General features: G+C 54.3%; 11 protein-coding genes across 11 annotated transcripts; all 11 read right to left on the bottom strand.

The window, feature by feature from the left end:
• Positions 1 to 294: 294 nt before the first annotated feature.
• On the bottom strand, positions 295 to 501 carry DQ04_02991100 (hypothetical protein; the record flags this gene model as incomplete). Its single annotated transcript, XM_009312410.1, has 1 exon — positions 295 to 501. The coding sequence occupies one exon, from the start codon at positions 499 to 501 to the stop codon at positions 295 to 297; it is 207 nt and encodes a 68-aa protein (XP_009310685.1).
• Positions 502 to 904: 403 nt separating this feature from the next.
• Positions 905 to 1,606, bottom strand: DQ04_02991090 (hypothetical protein; the record flags this gene model as incomplete). The annotated part of the gene is made up of 1 exon (XM_009312409.1): positions 905 to 1,606. One exon carries the CDS (start codon positions 1,604 to 1,606, stop codon positions 905 to 907), a length of 702 nt encoding a protein of 233 aa, XP_009310684.1.
• Positions 1,607 to 1,792: 186 nt separating this feature from the next.
• Positions 1,793 to 2,377, bottom strand: DQ04_02991080 (Inosine triphosphate pyrophosphatase family protein; the record flags this gene model as incomplete). Its single annotated transcript, XM_009312408.1, has 1 exon — positions 1,793 to 2,377. One exon carries the CDS (start codon positions 2,375 to 2,377, stop codon positions 1,793 to 1,795), a length of 585 nt encoding a protein of 194 aa, XP_009310683.1.
• A 231-nt stretch (positions 2,378 to 2,608) lies between these two features.
• Positions 2,609 to 3,691, bottom strand: DQ04_02991070 (putative serine/threonine protein kinase, putative,protein kinase; the record flags this gene model as incomplete). The annotated part of the gene is made up of 1 exon (XM_009312407.1): positions 2,609 to 3,691. One exon carries the CDS (start codon positions 3,689 to 3,691, stop codon positions 2,609 to 2,611), a length of 1,083 nt encoding a protein of 360 aa, XP_009310682.1.
• Positions 3,692 to 4,117: 426 nt separating this feature from the next.
• On the bottom strand, positions 4,118 to 7,156 carry DQ04_02991060 (hypothetical protein; the record flags this gene model as incomplete). Its single annotated transcript, XM_009312406.1, has 1 exon — positions 4,118 to 7,156. One exon carries the CDS (start codon positions 7,154 to 7,156, stop codon positions 4,118 to 4,120), a length of 3,039 nt encoding a protein of 1,012 aa, XP_009310681.1.
• Positions 7,157 to 7,648: 492 nt separating this feature from the next.
• Positions 7,649 to 11,251, bottom strand: DQ04_02991050 (putative myosin heavy chain; the record flags this gene model as incomplete). Its single annotated transcript, XM_009312405.1, has 1 exon — positions 7,649 to 11,251. The coding sequence occupies one exon, from the start codon at positions 11,249 to 11,251 to the stop codon at positions 7,649 to 7,651; it is 3,603 nt and encodes a 1,200-aa protein (XP_009310680.1).
• A 420-nt stretch (positions 11,252 to 11,671) lies between these two features.
• On the bottom strand, positions 11,672 to 13,033 carry DQ04_02991040 (hypothetical protein; the record flags this gene model as incomplete). The annotated part of the gene is made up of 1 exon (XM_009312404.1): positions 11,672 to 13,033. The coding sequence occupies one exon, from the start codon at positions 13,031 to 13,033 to the stop codon at positions 11,672 to 11,674; it is 1,362 nt and encodes a 453-aa protein (XP_009310679.1).
• Positions 13,034 to 13,261: 228 nt separating this feature from the next.
• Positions 13,262 to 14,422, bottom strand: DQ04_02991030 (syntaxin 1B/2/3; the record flags this gene model as incomplete). Its single annotated transcript, XM_009312403.1, has 1 exon — positions 13,262 to 14,422. One exon carries the CDS (start codon positions 14,420 to 14,422, stop codon positions 13,262 to 13,264), a length of 1,161 nt encoding a protein of 386 aa, XP_009310678.1.
• A 438-nt stretch (positions 14,423 to 14,860) lies between these two features.
• Positions 14,861 to 15,352, bottom strand: DQ04_02991020 (hypothetical protein; the record flags this gene model as incomplete). Its single annotated transcript, XM_009312402.1, has 1 exon — positions 14,861 to 15,352. One exon carries the CDS (start codon positions 15,350 to 15,352, stop codon positions 14,861 to 14,863), a length of 492 nt encoding a protein of 163 aa, XP_009310677.1.
• Positions 15,353 to 15,707: 355 nt separating this feature from the next.
• On the bottom strand, positions 15,708 to 17,471 carry DQ04_02991010 (hypothetical protein; the record flags this gene model as incomplete). The annotated part of the gene is made up of 1 exon (XM_009312401.1): positions 15,708 to 17,471. One exon carries the CDS (start codon positions 17,469 to 17,471, stop codon positions 15,708 to 15,710), a length of 1,764 nt encoding a protein of 587 aa, XP_009310676.1.
• Positions 17,472 to 17,938: 467 nt separating this feature from the next.
• DQ04_02991000 (U3 small nucleolar RNA-associated protein 18) lies at positions 17,939 to 18,505 on the bottom strand (the record flags this gene model as incomplete). The annotated part of the gene is made up of 1 exon (XM_009312400.1): positions 17,939 to 18,505. The coding sequence occupies one exon, from the start codon at positions 18,503 to 18,505 to the stop codon at positions 17,939 to 17,941; it is 567 nt and encodes a 188-aa protein (XP_009310675.1).
• Positions 18,506 to 18,994: the final 489 nt, after the last annotated feature.

Raw genomic sequence — 18,994 nt, 5'->3', positions numbered from 1 at the left:
AAAAAAAAACTAACGGAAAAAAAGAAAGACAAATGAAAACCTTGAGAGAATGAATAACAGGATGAAAAGAAACAAGAAGAGATTTATGGCGACGTACCTTCTCTTCGCACCAAAGGCCGATGTAACCTTCCCCCTCTATATTTGTTTCACCAGGGAGAGTTGCCATGTGACTCAGTTAGCAACCATCATACATATATTACGTTGTTACTGTGTGCTCCTTGCCTTCCTTTGCACCCCAGCGGGTTGCACTCTCCTTCTCCCCTCTCTCTTTCTCCTTCATGCGCGCCTTCCGTTTTAAGCTGGGACGAGAATTGGCGGCGGACGAAATGCATCGAGCGATTTGCTCCGCGGTGGCACGTGACAGCCCTTGCTGCCGCCGCGGCTGTTCTGCGACGACATGGCGCGGCGCCGCTGAAGCTCCATCTTGCGCTGCTCTGTAATAGAGAGCTCTCTGTTGCTCGACACCCTCACCTTCGACCGGCGTGAACAGAAGAACGACATTCGCTTCTGCTTTGCGCACGTTCCCTATTCAACTTTTTTGATGATAATGGAGGCGATGGTGATGTTGTTGTTGCTGCAGTTAGTTGTCTTGTTGTGATATATATATTTTTTTGTCCCTCAGCGGATTTGGAATTTCAAGCCGTGGCACTTTCCTGGTGTTGTTGTTGTTCGTCGCTACAGAAGCAGGCGGCAGAGAGGGAGAGAACGCAGAGACTACAGCAAGGCTCATGATGGAAAAGGAACACACGACAGTGCCCACGCGCGAGTGAAAGCGCGCCAACAACAAAATGCGGAAAAAAAACAGATACGAAAAGGACAGCTGCGCTTAGCAGCACTCTCATTTGGGGACACAGCAACAGGAAAGGGGTACTGTACGATAGGGCACGGCAGAGAGGGAGAGTCGCTAGGCGCCGCAGAGTATATATGCACCCACAAACCTTGCGTTGTTGTCGCCGTCATCATCAGTCATCTCTTCCTCCTCCACGACTCCAAGCAGACGCGGAGTGCTGTCGTTTTCGTCATCGCCCTCCTGGGCCTCCTCACGTGCGTGCGTGATTACCGCAGCGTTTGCCTTCGGTGGAGTTGCCGCCAGCGGGTCCTCCTGCAGTTGTTGTTTCTGCCGCCGCTCCGCGCAAGAGTTTATGAGGAACGGTGGCATCATCCCATCTTTTTCATAAACCACCATGATGAACACACCAGCACCTTTGCGGGTGCCGAACGTGTTTGGGTACTTCTGCAGAACCCCCTGCAGTGTTAGCATCATGAATTCTGATGGGTGGCGCCTGACAGGGGCATCGTTGTGGTACACACCCCTTGCTGCAAGACGTACCTGCTCCTCACGTGCAGCCGCTTCACACTGTAAGCGGGAAACAGTCCACACATTACTGTCACCAATCCTACTACTACTACTACTACTACTACTACGGCTGGTGTCGCTGCAAGCGGAGCTGCAGTGCTTTAGCAGCCTCAGAAGAGACCACACACGGGTTAGCGCTTCCTCAACAGTGCTGGTAATCGGAATACCATTTATGCGCAGGCACCGCTCACTGCCCGGTAGCTGAACGTCAACGTCCACTTCACACGGAGGGGAGAAACCGCCGGCCATGTAGAAATAAATGCGCGTGGGTAAAATATGTGTGTGTGCGCCCCTGTCCAGCTATTGAGCACAAAAAAAGAGCCAGAAAGCGAGAGGAATCAACACTAGGAAAAGTGACACACAAACAGACACCCCAAGACAACCACATGCTTCACAGAATGGGATACCAAAGAGAGCCTAGTAGTAAAAAAGCCGTTACTGACAAAAGTGCTTCTTCAGTGACACAAGTGCCCTTGCACGGTGTGAAATTTTGTTCTTCTCATCATTTGGCATCTCAGCATAGGTCATCCCACGTCCCTCGTCCGGCTCAAAGATGCAGTCCCAGCCGAAGCCGCCCTCGCCACGTGGCGTGTCCACTACTTTACCGTCACAGCGCCCCTCGAACTGCAGCATCATGTCGGGTCCTGCACAGTACGTGAAGACGCAGGTGGCGTACGCGCGCTTGCTTTCGAAACCCTTGAGAAGTTTGATAAGCCCTGTGGGCCCTATTTCGTCTAGGAACCACTTAATATACGGCCCCGGAAGGCCACCGAGCGCCTCAAAACACAACATTGTATCCTCTACAAGTACTGGACGATTCAAATTTTTGTAAGCAACTAGGGCCTTCTCTCTGCTGATCTCAAACACTGATTTGCTCTGCAGTTCCGGAAGGTCCATCTTGACACTCTCCACCGCGACGTGCCCCGCAAGGCATGCCTGTACCTCGCGCAGTTTGCCGGCGTTACCTGTAACGAGCGTTATCATAGGTTTCTTACCTTTCTCTACAGCTGTCTCCGTCATTTACCTGTGGTCTTTCGTACCAGGTTATTTCGTTAATAGATGCAGTCAAAATTTAGGGGAGAAGCATAGACTATCGTAACTTTTCCTTGTTACAGTCCCTTTCTCCAGACGCCTAAAAGTTATCGCATGACGCTGATAACGACGACACCACTGATGATGATTATGATTATGATTATAATAAACAAGCGCATATAATCACAAAAAAAGAAAAGGGCGAAGAGGTCAGTTCCCTCAGCTGTGAGGAGAACCTTTGCCATTAGCATATGAGAGATGGTACGATACCAAGAGGCTTCGGTAGAGGCCATCAAAGCTACTGTACAGCGTATACATCGCCATATGCTGTGGAATGGACGCAGCGACAAGAACCGTATTCTCGCGGACGCCACGGGTGACCTCTATATGTCTCTTGATACACTGCAAGAATTCCATAGGATAGTAGTGATCATCGCTCTCTAGCGGCAGCATCGTGCCATTGATGGAGACGCCAATCGCCGCATCTATTGCGCTCCCCTGTTCATCAACTGTACCGTCGCTGACGTCGTACACAGAGAGATCGTGGTTTGTTGACTGATCATCGCCAGGGTGAACACCGTTGTGGCCCAATGTGGAGGTGATATTAAGGCCAGTGCGACGTGATGCGCTGCGCTGCGCCATGACACCGCTCAACGCATTACCCAGAATGAAACTCAACGCCGGCGTGTGGTTCCGCTGCTGTCTGCTCGAGCAAACACGACTACTACAGTCACTTGCAGACGCAACTAACGGGCTCGCTACAACAGGGCGAGTCTTTTTGTCTGTTACAGTTACCATTTTCTCTGAAGACGGATCCTCTGTTTTTTGCGACACCGTGGCGTGGCCACCATCGCTCATTGTCTTCGACACCCCAACTGTGCTTCTTTTTTCCGCAGCGGCGGGCGTCACCGTGGTCGCCGATGATTTCTGCCGCTGCTGCTGCAAGGATGGCAACGCCGTCTTCTCGCTTTCATCGTCGCCATCATTTCCGTTAATGGGTTGATGTAGCTGCGTGTTGCGTCTGCGCACGGGGTCGTTGTTGTTCTTTCCTGCCTCTGCGCCGGTGCCGGTGCCGTCTTCGGCCAACTCCATTGCGACAACGGCGCGCAGCGTGTGGAGATCTGCTGGTGCCGCCGCGACGGCGCCCCCGTACGCGCGCATCCCGAGAATGAGTAGCGCGTTGGTTGCGGCGTGACGATCATTGAGTGGGATGCTGTTGAGAAACCGCGCCACCGTCGCCGGCCGCTTCTGCCGCGAGAGCAGATGCCCCTGCGCGCCGTTTCCCGCACGCATTTCTGGCATCTTGACACTCTGCGCGCCACCACACTTATAGACAAATATAAACAGTAGCAACGGCAGGAGAAAGAGGAGATGTAGGGCGAAGAGTGACAACCTGAGGAAGAAGAACAATAACAACAACAATAACAAGGAGGAGAAGCATACCCATCAATAAAACACGGATAGCACACCCACACGTGTCTGAATGGCGCACACATCTCATCTGGGCTTCACCATTCATCTTTAAATGTAAATATGTACTTTGGCGACGTCGTTCCTTGCTTCAGTCCAACAGAAACCACAATGTGTGAAGATACAACCCCTTCACATACACACACACACACACACACACAAACAAACAAACACACACGCACAACGGGACGGAAAGAAAGAGAAAGAGAAAGCACGAGCAACAACAACAACAACAACAACAACTCATACCCTCCCACCTCATGCGCCTGCCATTTGAGCGCTGACACCCCTTCCACTTTCTTCCGCAGCGTTTCCATCTTCTACCCGGGCACCAGCTGCCGACGCACTTCCCGCAGCGTGCGTCTCCTTTCCCTCGTCCTCCATCTCCGCCACATCCTCTTCGTCCATCCGTGCCACCGCCGCCGCCGCCACCGCCTCCGGGAACTTCTTCATGAAGACCGCCTTTACACCATCGTGGCCGATCTTTGCCCGGTGGAACGCGGTGAGCAGCTGCTGTGCCTCTTCTTGCTCAAAGTGATCGGCCAGCTCCACCGCGCGGTCGCCACACGCCTTGAACACGGCGGCATCCGGGACTTCTATCTTTGCGTAGGCGCTAACGATCCTCGTCAGCTCGCCCGCCGTGAGGAGGTGCGAGATGGTCTGAACACGCGGTGAAAACTCTACGAAGAGTTTCTCGTAGCGCATGTCCACACGCGCATACCCTTCCAGCAGTCGTGCGAGGTGGTCGCAGCGAAACTCGCCGCGCAGCTGGATCGCGCGGTCTGCCAGCCGCACAAAGAGCTTGTAGTGCCACAAGCCAACCTGTGAGTAGGCATATACCACATTGGTAATGTCCTTGGGTGTGCCGTACTGACCAACGTGGCGCACGCGTGGAATGGCTTCAATAAACAACCGGTCATTGCGAACGCCAACAGAAGCGAAGGCGCTCAGCACCGAGGCGATAGTCACCGCCGGCACGTCGGCCTTCTGGTTCACAAACCGGTCCGCGATGATGGAAAAGAGTTCCTCATGGCGGCAGGCGACAAGGGCGTACGCCACTGTGATGTGCGCCAACGGCATAAGTGGACTGGTGGGGGCCATTGAAAGTGTGCAGAGTGTGAGTTCCTCAAAAATATTGTACTGCGTAAGACCAACACGTGCAAACGCCATGAGTGTCTCCGCAAGCTCATCAGGTGTCAGCTTCTCCTGCTCCGCCACCACGCGCTTGCCGAGACTCTCAAAGAAGGCAGCGTCCCACAACCCACTACGGGAAAAAGCACTCAAAATCATAACTGTCTCCGCAAGTGAAATTGTGGTGTCGGTGCGGGAGACGTAGCGCATGACATTCTGCAGGAAGGCATCCATAAGTGATTGGTGCTGCACGTCCATACGATTCAGAGACATCACAACTGCAAGTATCTGCGGCAACGTGAATTGGTCGTGGATGACCGCTGCACGCTCTGCAAGGGTCCATATCACTTTGAAATTCCATACAAGCATTTTCGCAAAGGACGCAAGGAGGCTGGCGGTTTGCGCCACGTCGGCAGTGTGTGCTTGCGCAATAACTAGCGGTGCAAGATCTACAAACAGTTTGGTGTCACGGTATTCAACCGCAGCGAGGCCACCAAGAATGCTGCTAACTTGATGCAGCGTCAGCTCCGACGCCAGCTGTGCGGTCCTGTCCGTGATGGCAGCACAGAAGGCATCATTGCGTACACGTGCCCGCCCGTACGACGACATGACAGCCGCCAGCTGTGCTGCTGTTGCTTTCTCCATGTACGGCACAAGCTTCGAGGCCACGTCGCGCATGATTGCCCGCGTCGGCTTTCCATCTACCTCCGCGGCAGCGCGCAGAAACGTCAGGGCATTCGACACACTCCAGCGACCAATGTTGTTGGCAACAGCGGCAGCCAGCACCTCCGCATGTGGGTCGACGATGCCCTCCACAAGAAGAGCGGCAATTTCACTCGCGTCCACTGGCGCAGTGGCACCACACTTTGCTTGAATAAGCTCCACACGATGTGCGGCGAGGGCTTGTGCATCGGCGCGCAGCGTTTCTTTCCTTGCGAACACCCGCAGCACGATATGCACAGACTCAGCGTTCCACTTTTCTCGCCCCTCGTTAATAGCCTGCACGAGGTACCGCATCAACGACGGCGGCGTCGCAATGCCCGCCTCCTCCACCGCCGCAAACTCAGCAAGCATCTTTGTGGCAGCACCCAGCGTGACGGCATCGGTGCCAATGTGCGCCTCAAGTGCGTCTACCAGCGTCTGCAGCACCGCACCCGCCGATGGGTGGGTGCTGCGCACAACATGCCGGAGTGCACCCGACACCTGTACTGCACTCCGCGCGGATACGAGGGGCTGCGCCTCCACGCGTCTCTTGAGCTCCTCGAGGAGCGCCGCCTCTGCCGACTCACGGATAGACTGCGGTGCGGTGTGCACGGCCGCGACGAGGCCGACAAGATCCGCCAGCGACACGACGGCCAACTCTGCCCCAGGCACGCTCGCCCATACGCTAGCGGAAATCTGTTGCAGCGCGTCTTCGGCGAGCAGGCCATGTGGCACTGTGTGTGCGAGAAGTTTGCCGAGCGCCACGGCGATCATTACCTTCTCCGTCAGACCCAAACCCTCACCGAGGACGCGCAGGACACGGTCAGAAAGCTTCTGTGAAACGTCAACAACTCCCTGCGCCGCCCCGTCTGCCCCGGCGCACGCTGTCAGCACAGCGGCAAGTAGCATGCAGAGACTGCTGGGCGCCATATCGCTCGCGGCCGACAGCGCCTGCTTCTGCACAGCACGCACAACGTTGGTAGTGTCAGGGTAGCCCAAACACACGAGCGCATAGAGCGACTGGGCCAGCGCGTGTGGTGAAAAGGCATCGGGATGCACGGAGAGCCACACTGCGCAGTCGTGCAGCAGCGGCATGTCGTGCGGGGCGTCAAGCACGACAAGGGTGGAGAGGCAGTGAGCCACCGTTTTGCCATCAACACCCTGTATGCGGTGCAGTGGCGTCTCCGTGATCGCACGGAGGCACTCCTCTTGCTGCGCCTTTGTTGGCGAGCGGCGGTACTCGCTTCGGACACGGTTCAGCTCCAGTGTGTAGAGGCGTGCCAGCTTTGCCGATGTAAAGCGCATACTGTGACGGAGGGCCCCGACATCAGCAGATGCCTTCCACGGCATTGTTGAGGACGACAATGTCATGCATGTTGTTGTTCGGAACGACGATGCAGCGAACGGTAGTGCGCGAAGGCACCCCAAAAGGCGTGCCTGTTGGGTCCAACGCGTCGGTCGCATTTGTGGTCTTTCTGTACGTTTCCTGCTTTTTTTTTGTTATCAGTACACTGGCAGCTGCCAAAGTATACTAATGGCAATGTATATATGGAAAGGGATAGAAGCAAAAGAAATAACAAGGTACACAGAACAGTAGGATACCACACGGCACATAGATTTAGCGCCTGCCAAGTGTATTCAACATGCGGCCATCACCGCCTTGCATTTGTCTTGTCTTTGCCTCCCCTTTTGCACTTCTCCCATCACTGTGGTGAGAAATGGGCACATTAAGGATCGGCTAAAGTACACTTGGGTAAACTATCCATGCGTTATCGAGCGATAAAAATAGAGGGTGATACGTCACAGAGGAAAGAGATATTGAAAGGAAAGGTAACAAATAACATCTAGAATGGCAATGCTGTTGTTGCAGAGAAAAACAGACACAGGCACACACACCCTTACTAGTGGCTTCACTCGCCGCATGCCTACAGTTGTCATCCATTCAAGAAAGTGCCATTAGGGCTCGATGCTCATCGTACCGTACGGTACGTACCGCCCGCGTCCACCGCTGCCAGACCCATTAGGCATTGATGGCGAGCCGCCAACGGCAGCATCTTGGAGGTTAAAGGATGAACCGTCGGGGAACGTCACGACGCCGTCTGACGGCTCCTTCCAGTCGCCACTGTACGGGTTCAACGGGTCGTTGATCCCACCAGGCTTGGGCGTAAAGGAAATTGCACTGTCGCACAGCGTTTGAAGTGAGCGAAGTCGACGCACAGTCTCCAGAGAGTCGTTGCGGTCAGGCTGAATGCGCTCCTTTCCGAGACGCTCCCTCTTCCGCAGCGGGTCAACATACGAGGTAATAACGCCGCCGCTGAAGCGGCCATGGCGGGGAAGTTTACCATTAGGAGACAGGGAGGCACAGCCGCTGCTAGTTCTGCCGTTGTTGTAGTAGTTGTTATTGCTAATGCTCGTACCCAAGGTGGGAGAGGACGAGCGTGCGGTGCAGTAGGCGGGGTGCGTCGGCGACACGATGCTGCCGCGCAGCCCGCCCAACCCAATGACGGGGTCCCGCAGCGCATCGACCCCGCACGGGCGAAACTGCGGCGTCGGGTATCGTGCACGCTCTCGTGCCCGCAGCAACCGCTCCTGCTTCTTTAGTATAAGTGCAGTGTTGAAGGACGTCATAGCGTCAAACACGCCGTCGCGTGTGCGCTGCAGCTCCTGCTCGCGCTGCGCCACCTGCCGCTCCACCTCCTTCTTGCGCTCATCCCACAGCGCAATGGCGAGACGGCGCGTCTCTTCCCGGCGTCTTGCCGCCTCCGCGCGTGCCGCTTCCTCTTCGCATCGCCGCGCCTCACGCCGTGCCTCCTCCTCTTGGAGCCGCCGTCTCTCTTCCGCTGCACGGGCTGCCGCCTCGCGCTCCTCCTCGCGCCTGCGCGCATCGTCGTAGTCCCCCTCGAGGAGGAGGAGTGTGCGCCGAAGTTCCCCCGTGGAATCACTTATCAACGCGTCACGGGCACGACACTCAGCTGCCATAAATTCTTCTATGGCCGCCGCGTCACGTTGCGGCTTTTGTGCAAGCCAATCCTCGTACAGATCTTCCACTAAGCGGTTGCGCTTTGCCGTAAGGTTGTCGTAAAACAGATCGCGTTCCTCCAGCATCTCCACTCGCACCGCTTCCTCCTTTCGCTGTAGTCCAAGCAGCTGAATGACGTTGGAAATGATCATGTCTTTGCGGGATATGTAGTCCTTCTCGCGGTGCAGGTGTTGGCTGCTTCTCGCCGCCAGGAAAGCTTGCACAATCCGCATCGAGCGGCAGCGAAGCAGCGCCGCCGTGCGCATTCGTGCCAGCGACACCAACGATCCACACACCACCACCTTGACGAAAACCTGCAGCTTCTGCTTCTTGACCACCTCAAGCTGTTGGTAAGCGTCTGATTTAAGAAACACACGTGTCTTTCCCATCTGTGCCTTCCGTGTGTCAAATCCCACTATCTTTAAAATCACTCTTGAAACACCCACCGCGTCGCTGAAATCCAGCGCCTCACCAAACACTATAACTTTGTACTTGCGCGCAAAATCAGCGGTAGGAATTCGGATCGGGTACCCTGCCTTGCGAATCTGCACTGTGCCAAGCACACCACTGCTGCGCAACTGCGTCAGAGTCTGTACACCGTCAAAATGCAGTGGTTTCTTGGCTGGATGCGGTTTGATACAGCGAATCCAGTGCGGATTCGTACTTTGGATCAGCTCCATGAGCTCATTCAATTGGCTTCGGAAGAAGCCGCCAACAGTGTAGCGGGACTTGTTATCCAGGTTTGGCATGGGGAGCAAGGTCTTGATGAGACTGTCTTCACTGGAGCTCACCAGCAGCTTGAAGGCATCTTTCAAAGTATCCCGGTTCTTTTCAATGGAACCAGCAACTTCATACGTAACAGTACCAGCGTAATGCACAACACGAAAGCACGGTGCCTTGGAAATACGCGGTCGCTCAAAGAACTGTGTTTTGCCAGCGAACCTATCGGATATTTTGTCGAGAAAACTTTGATCGGTTGCCTTCGCCAACAGACAGTCTTCATCAAGGAGAGACAGTATACCACCTTTTCCACCAATCATGTCCACACAGGCACTGTTATCAGGGAAGGCAATCTCTGTTACGTCAATACCCTCCTCGCGGCACTCATCCATGTCCCGTGTAAAGATAAAATAGTTGTAGTGCCGCTGGAGTGTTTCATTGGTGAGGTTGATGCACAGCTGCTCAAAGGAGTTAACCTTAAAGTCCTCAAACCCAAATATATCCAGCAATGCCACCCAGGTCGTGTATTCCATTGTGTTAATGGTCTTGTTGATGGCCTTAACGAGGTAGCCGAAAAGATTATCATAGATGGCCTTGCAGAAAGAGTCCCTAGCATCGATGGCCTTGACTTTGGTGAGCGTCGTCACAACTGGACCCTCGCGCAACTTTAGCGTGGTGGTAGTGAACTCTTTCTGCAGCACCTCTGCGGAAATACCCAGCATCCCAGAGGCCTCTGTAATGTAATGACTTGTCTTGGGGTCAACCTCACACGTGTCAGTGCTGCTAGATATGAATTCAACATTAAGCAGCTTGAGAACCGCCCCAACGACACGCCAGACGGAATCCATGTCCTCCTGTTTAATGCCGCAGATCTCCATTGCCTTATTCACAGTGTCGTACTCCTCCGCATCGTCCACGTCGTCAATAATAGGGACCTTTCCGGACATGACGTTGCGGTACGTCGAAAGTTCCGAAAGGCCGTAGCGCTCTCTGTCGCGTCCCTGCAGAACGAGATAAAAAGCATGGTACACGCGCTCATTCAGTGCTGATGTAATGATACGGGACTTCTCCAGCAAGTATTTTGTGATTTCAGCGCCCGTCAGCATCCCCTTGGCATTGAATTTGATGCACATGAGTTTGCCAAAGCGGGAGCTGTTGTCGTTACGCACCGTCTTCGCGTTACCAAAGGCCTCAAGGATGGGATTTGACTGCATCATTCGAAGGCCGACAAAGGTACCCGCCTCCTTCTCCTCTTCCTCTGTGGCTTGCAGAGCACTGACGGCAGCAAGGTACTTCATGACAATCTTCGCCGCCTCCGTCTTTCCAGCGCCCGACTCCCCCGAGACCAGAATGGACTGGTTACCGCCATCACGCCGCATTTCGTAATACGTCGTGTGTGCTACCGCCCAGGAGTGTGGAAGGTTACGCTGAATCGCCTCCCCCTCTGCAAGGTAGTCCGGCATTTTGTCATCCATGTACCACGGTATCTTGAAATTGAATGGATTGAGTGCCACAACAATGGCACCAATGTTTGTGTAAACCACGTCACGGAAGTAGCGGACGCGTAGACAGTTGAGCAGTGTGCCGTCATGTAACACGGAGAGATTAAGAAGATCATTCACGTCCTCGGCCATGGCGCTCTCGTCACAGACAAATATGTCTTCTTGTGTGAGCTTTGACAACTGCTCCTTCACTGGCTTGGTGATGCTGACGGTGCCGTACTTTCCGTCAAAGCCGTCGATAATACCTGACACCCACGCGTGTTGTGGGTGGTAACAGAGGCAGTGCACCCCCGCCACCAAGTTTTCATGCGTGGACATGGGCCTAATGCACTTTTTCTTTGTGTATGTATTTCAGTTTTCGTCTCACTCCGTGCCTTCCGCCTCTTATTCCTGAGGCGTTGCACACTGTTACTGCTAAGCCGTACTTCGTTGCCTCCTTCTCTTCACCTTCCCCCCCTTTTTTTTTTGTTGAAGCGCCCTGATACTTCTCCTGTCCGTTCTGTCTACAAACTCCTATGCGCGCGTGTGCGTGTGGGTGATTCGATAGTTGTGTATAATGCGAACGCACACGGGATAGCAGGAGTGTCTGCTTGACTGCCACAGCAACCACGAGAACCAAAAGACACAGAAACAATAGAGGTGATGCAGTGCAAGGATAACGGACATAGACAACACACAGAAAACGGATAAAACAAAAGGTAGGGATTTCTCCTCTTATGTGTATCTGTATGGATTGACTCACGCCGATACTGCTGAACACAAATCCGTCACCAATGCCTCGGCGGCATCTCCCAACTCATCCTGCCCGCTGCTCGCCAGCTGCGAGAGCACATGTTTCAGCGCCCCCAGACTATCGTCATCCTTTAGTAAGGAAGGAACAGCACCGTCTGCTTCTTTTTGAACATGCTGTTGCTGCTCGCGGAGGTAATCGAGTAATGCAGTTGGGTATTTCCTGTATCTTGATCGTGCGTTCTTGTTCGCTTGTACGCCTACCAGCGCGCAAACAGTATCAGCGACAGAATGTACACAGACACGCTGGTCGAGGTGACGCACGATTGGGTCAAGCACCTGCCACTGCCGTTCTTGGTTCCACTCTTTCGTCTCAGGTGGCAGCATCGCCAGTAACACACACAGGGCACAGAATAGCCGAGTGCACTGCGACACTGATAACGCCTCAAGTGAGTCGTGTTTCTTCAGCTGCAAGTGCGGCACCACCTTCGTCACCCACTCCACATTCGCCGATGAGCATTCACTAACAGCATGACGCCAGGAGACTGCGTCCACCACAGTTAGTAACTCTTCCCGCGAGAGGGGCGCCTCAGATCTGGCGCACAGCATCTCAATCGCCTTGAGTTGCACGTGGAGAAGGTGCTGGCGGTCCTCCTCGCTCACATTCGTCCGCGGCAACAGAGTGAGGGCACGTGCAATGGTTAGAAGCAAGAGGAGCGCACCGTCACGCGAGAGGCTCTCAGGCATGACATCTGGCGACGCGCGGCGAAGCATGCTGACAAACGCAGCACCAGCCGCAGTTACTTCTCCCGCTCCAGGCTGCAGGCACACAATGAGTGCACAGAGGACGCATTCCCAGTGAAACGAGCTGTGAAGTTTTGTTGCGAGGCAACCCAGAAGCTGCACCATCATGTCACTCGTGGGAGGTGCTTCAAAGAGAACGCACGCGTTTAGGTACAGACAGGCAAAATCCACCACCACTTCTTGCTCCTCCTCTGCGTCAAAGTCAAAGTCCTTGAGCTGAATCCCACGCAGTGCGTCTTGTCCGGCCTTCCGTGCCTTTTCCGACTGATCCACACTGCGGTACACACGAAACGCCGTCGCCAGCGATTCCCGTTGTGTGTATCCGCCGTACCGGCTAACAGAAACCATGTCCATCGTTGGCTGGTCGATGCAGCTGCGACCAAGACGCGTCCGCTTTATATGCGCAGAGGGGTTGGTGCGGGCCCACTTGGAGGTGTGGAAGTCGTGCAATCTCCATCGCTTGAAAAAGTGGAAAGGCAACGGTGGCCGAATACCCAGTACCGCCGCCAAACCTCTTACAGTGCTACTGCTGCTGCAGTTGATGATGGACGAGGCACACGCTGTCATCACTCTCTTCTTGGAGTGGAAGGGTGTACCTCCCCCCTCCTGTTTCTCCACCTTTCCACTCTTGGAGAAATTGAGAAACATAAGATGCGTACAAAGAAAACGAAACATCAGACAAGGACTGTATGAGAACCTACGCATTCCTTTCCTTCCCTTCATCTCCTCACTCCATCAATTGCAAGGTGGCTCATCCCAACGCCAGGTGCCCAAAACCGCTTCACCAAAAAGTCCTTATCGAATAACCCAGTTGGCGATCAACAGCACCAAGGTGCTGAGCCACAGGCAGGCGATAAGCTGACGTGTGGAGTTCCAAAAATAGGTGAGAGACTTGCCTACCTCACCGACTCCCTTCTGCATATTGCTCTGCGCCGCCTCCGTGTTCTTAAGAAGAATGGAGAATTGCTCATTCTGCTGCAGAACCCGCTCATTCATGAGGGACGTCAGCTGCGAGAGTTCACGAACAGATGCTTCAACCGCCTTGGCATCCTCCGCAGACGCCTGCTTCTGCTGCTCCAGTAGCGCCGCATTCGTTTGTGCAAGTCGCTCCTCTTCCGCCGCGGTGTACACAAATTGAGGGGCAGCCCTATCAGGTGACGCCAGGTCTCGCAGGCCCGTTTCACCATGGCCACGCATCAGCGACCACACGTGCGCCCCACTATGCAGCGGGGCAGCTGTGACGGTCCGCGCCGCCTTCTTAAGGACGCGGTCAACGACAGACACCACAGCAACAGCAGAGCGCGGCCTTTCTTCGGAATTTCGTAGACACGAGACACTCTGAGAAATGTTGTTATCCCTTGACAGATGCCTATCCTTGCCACCCTCTTGCGTCTTTGCGGGGTCGGAACAAGAGAGCACACCCGCCCGCCCAAACGCAAACATCTCCTGTTTATACAACGCCAGCTCCTCCTTGCAAAGTGCAAGGCGTAGTCGCCAGCGGCCCACTGTCCCTTCGAGTGTTTCCAGTGCGGCTTCCAAATGTTGCAGCAACTGCAGCGATGGCTTTGCAGTAGTGGGAGATTGCGTTTCTTCCTTCGCAAATAAGAACAAGCCATCCCACCTGCTATGCTGCTTCTTCAGCTGCTCCTTCGCCTCCATGAGGGAGGCGAGGAGGTCCTTTATGGTGTTCGAGGCCGAAAGCAGTTCAGCCTCGTGCAATAGAAGGATACTCTCCAGTTCTGACACAGCGGGGCTGCACTCCTCCATCGCGCGCAGTGCTGCCTTGATGCGTGAGCGCGTTGCCCGCACCGCGACATCGGCGGCAGTGCTGACGGCGGCGAAGGCTCTGTTGAACGGGTGCTCGCGCAGAATGCCTAGCACAACGAAATTCTCGCAGTCACTCACGTATGGGCTGCTCTTGTCAAACAACTCACGCAGCGCCTCTGTGCGGTCCATCGCCGGTCTACCCGCCCTGAAGCTGATTCAGTGACAGCAACGACATCCAGAAACAAAGATAGAGAGTTGAGAAGGTGCTTTACAGCCAACAGACAAGACACAACCAAGCCAATAATGTGTCAGTAGACAAGGCACGCACCGCAGATTACAACACAGGCAATAATAATACACTGCTGGCTGAAACAACCGCAATAGGGGAATGCACCTTTCCATGAAAAAAGGGTCCAACTAAAGCAAGTAAACCCTGCTTTAAACAGAGAATACGCATCTTTGTTTTTCTTTTTTTTTCTTCTGGGGAGGGGGGCGAGGCTTGTTTGGTATTCCTCTGTAGCAACAAGCAGGCACATCTGCAGTGTGGCCCTTAAGCACTCACTTGCAGAAGCGCACGGAACATCTATGGTTGACGGTTAACATAACTGCGAGCAAGCGGGATGCCAACTAAAAGCGGTGATCTTCACGAGTTAAATACCTGCCGTAAACGAAGAAATCTATTCGGTTGTTCTGCATAAGCGTTGCAACAAGCCTGACGGAGCACAGGAACTCGAACAGGAGCATTATGATCAATGTAATACTCAAGGCGTAGTCGAGTGAGTCACGCTGCGGCCATATAGAATTGAAGACAGCTACGAGTGGCAGCTGCGGCAGCAACGTCAGCAATGCAAACAGCAGGAGGCCTGGCACAAACTGTTGCAGGTTACTCCTGTAACCAAAGTACAGACGCAAAATCTCGGCTGCAGACCAGAGAGCAACAGTGGAGGCGCACCACACCTGCTGGCCGGAGGTGATACCGCTGCTCCACTTCTTACCAAGCGACACAGCAACAACAGGCAGCGCAAAACAGAGCGAGTATGCCGCGTTGATGGTGACGAGTGCTCCAAGGAGCGGGCTACTGCGGTTGATGGTGTGTGTATGATATGTTCGGACACGCATCGTTTTCGTCGCCGCTGGCGCTACAAAGATCCAAAAAGAAAAGAATATGCCACACCTCTCATTTAAGGGGCTCAAAAAGTGATAAGAATCACCAAAAAAAAAAAAACGAAAAAAAAAAACATCACAAGAGACCCTTCGGTTGAGAAACACCAGTAGTGACAGNAAAAAAAAACGAAAAAAAAAAACATCACAAGAGACCCTTCGGTTGAGAAACACCAGTAGTGACAGGATACCCATATACAACTTCACGGAAAACCCAACCCTTTCCTTCACCCGTATCCTCCCGTATTCGCCACGGCAATTCTCTCCGTCTGTCAAAACACATATACGCACGCCACATATACAGATTAACACGTTACCTTGCAAAACTGCCCCATTGGCACTTTGCGTCGAGAAACTGCAACTCGGTCTCTACCCACTCGCGCCGCACAACGGCACGTTGGTGTAACAGATCAGCCAGCTCACAGAACACCTTGATGCTAGACTCCACAACCTGCATCTTTTCATATAGCTTCACTGTGTCGCCCCCGTGACGGGTGCGGCTCTGGATCTTTCTATACTCTTGTACGTCGTCGTACTCATCATCTGGAATAGGCAGCAGGCCCTCAACCATAGCGTTGACATGGTGCTGCAGTTCCGGAATGAGACAGACGAAGCGTGAAAGGCACACCTCTGTTGGTGTGATTTTCATGACTTCTGGACGAAACAGCACAGCAAGAAAATCGCATCGGCCTTTTTGAATATCCTCAACAGCCTGAGTGCCTTCTCGATGTCTTTGTGCGCGCTTCATTTTCCAATACTCTTTCACAGCGTCCAATTGCGTAACCGCACGTCTGGTGGCGGACCGGCGAACCTTCCGCGACGGCTCCGTGCTACTATCCAGCAGCGCGAGTGTCACATCGCAAAGGGCCTGCGCCTCTGCAGACTCACCAACTCGTGCAGATTCCGACTCGCTTCCCACTACCCCTCGAAAGTGCGCGCGGCAGTACAAGCGGCACCCCTCCCACGGCCCGCTGCCAACTGTATCCTGTGGAGAGCGGTAGCACTCAATCGTACCTGCCTGCTGTGCGCATACAGGGTGCATCACCTCAAAGCAGCGTGGGTGGTGGCACCGCCCGCGCGCCCCTGAGCAGTGGCCGTGGCAGAACGCACAGTGACCCAGCTGTCCAGCCTTTTTGGCGCGCCTCGCCGGATGAACAACGCGGTGTTTCACGTCAAGTGCCAACTCCTCAAAGGCGAGACAGCAAACAATGTGACAAAAGAGGGATGATACCTCAACCTTTTGCTGTTTCCAGTCAGAGCTCGAGATGTACGGCAGCATCACGCCTCCGCGGCGCCCACACAAGTGACAGTGCCCCACGCCCCTCTCACGCCGCGCAACGGCGCAGCTGGGGCAGCGCCAGTCGTCTGCGTGTGGCGGGAGTCGATCCAGAAACCAACAGCGCACATGTGCCAGGCACCCACACCTCCGGCAGTGAAGGAAGTGCTCCTCCTCGCCAGCAAGCTCTGGCCGCGCGCACACACCGCATATTTCAGCAACGTGCCCCTCCTGAACTTGGTCATTGTCATTCTTGTTCTTGGTAGTGCTATTCACCGCCCCTGCCGTTGCCTGTATGTCGCTGGCAAACGTGATAAGTTGCTTGGCGTAGGCCCTCTCCAGATGTGTGACGACCTCCACAAAGAAGGCACTTGGGACGGCGTTTTCGTGGCACCACACGTAGTCATCGTGATCCATTACATAGAAGCATCGCTCGAAGAGATCGCGGCGCTGAAGCAAGCTGTATGGTGTGTCCTCGCGCAGCGCCGTCTTCGCCCATCCCACGCGAGGTGTTGGTAAATCTCCGCTCACAACAGGGTCTATGGTGGTCACCGCTGAAGACACACGGCCTCGTTTTCTCGTTCGCTGTAGAGCAGCATGCAGCTTTGCATCAGCGCTTTCGCCATCCGCGTCGTTATCGTCAGAGTGGTAGTCCTCAATGACACCAAAAGGTTTGTACTTGGCTCGCACCTCCTCCATATCGTCGACATACAGGACGGGAAGGACGGTCTCGAGGTTCAGCGTGGTGCGAATGGACGCCCCCGCTAAAAGCTTCCTCTTCCTTTGCTTTCTGCCGGCCATACCGAGCACCGGTGCAGCGCTCCGCTGTTTCAGAAATAAGTAAAAATAATTAAACAAATATATCTGTCTATCTATATATATATATATATATATATATATATATATATATGCCTATGGTCGTCCACAAAAGAGTTGTCCAATCAGGCAGAAAGTGCTCCGAGAGGCGACAACGGGGACATGCCACACTACATGACGCATCCCACAGACAGAGAATAAAAGGAAGAGGAGAGAAAGTCCACCGCCAATGTTTCAAGAAATTGCGCCTCAAACGAGAGCGCGAATAAAGGCAAACTCAGGGAGAAAAAAAAAAACCAAGTTACTCCATTCGAACCTCTCAACTTGCCGCTGTGGCTTTACCACGAAGCTTAAACGCAGTTCCTCTTTCATTTTTTTTTCTCATTTTCTCATTCTCTTCTTCTCTTTTCAGGCAGACAGCCTGCCACATCTCACCCGGCTCTTCCCACCCATCACAAGGCGTAGTTGGTCACCTTCTGTTTTTCACCGATGGACAGTACCGGTATCGTCGGGGCGATCGCCAAGCTTTGAATGAACTGATGCCGCTGCGCGACGGCCGGGAACGACGGCACCACACGGCATTCCGGCAACACAGCCAAGCGAAAGCCACCCTTTTGGCCCCTGGTGGAGTACGCCAGGACGGCATCGCCATTGCTGCGTTCTCCAAACGCCAGTCGGTTTATGCTTGTTGTGAGGTTCTTGAGCGTCTTTACTGGCCCCGTGGCACCCTTACTGTACACGCTAACAACACCGCTGGCGGAGCCCACTGCAAAGGCGCGATCAGAAGTGGCGAACGTCGTGACATCCACCGTGCCATCATCGCATGTCTCACGCAAAAACCTGGCACTTTTGCGTAAGTCGTACACTGTAAGTTTGTTGCGTGTGGCAACTGTCAACTCGTGCGGGCCACTGGAGAAGGCGACATCCATCACCGGGTCGCTCAGTTCAATGCTGTGGGTGATGCTACCGGACGACAGTGACCCAATCGTTACAGTTGACCCGCTCGCAATTCCCACCATCCTTGCGGCACAGGTGTCCGTCGGCACAACGACTTTTGTGATGTAGAAATCCTGTTTGCCATTGTCGCGGCGACCATTGCGGTACGGTGCTGAATCACGGGTAGTGAGGAACTTTAGGGGGATGATCTTCTCCGTGGACAGCACCAGCAGGTCTGGCGTGTAGCATTGATGCCCCACGACAAAAACATCCTCGCCCGCGGCGTCGAGCGCCGTCTGCTCCACCCGCTTCTCCACGTCCGTTTTTGACAACTGCTCCACAAAGCGGCCCGAGGCGTGAAAGAGGTACACGTGATGGTTGCCGCCCACCACCGCCAGCTGTCCGTTGCGATGCCACTGCACTGTCCGCGCCGAGTCGCGGGGGAGCGGCAGCACGGAGAGTACCGGCGGCACCGCGGCGTGGTGGCGGTCGTGTCGTGATGCCAGAAGTGGCTCCGTGCGGGCGAGGAGGGCGCTCAGGTCGTCGTCACGGAACCGCTTCTGCCCCGCCAG

Source organism: Trypanosoma grayi, assembly GCF_000691245.1.
Source record: "Trypanosoma grayi strain ANR4 Tgr_299_V1, whole genome shotgun sequence".
Classification (NCBI taxonomy): domain Eukaryota; phylum Euglenozoa; class Kinetoplastea; order Trypanosomatida; family Trypanosomatidae; genus Trypanosoma; species Trypanosoma grayi.
This window is presented reverse-complemented; position numbering and strand designations above follow the sequence as displayed.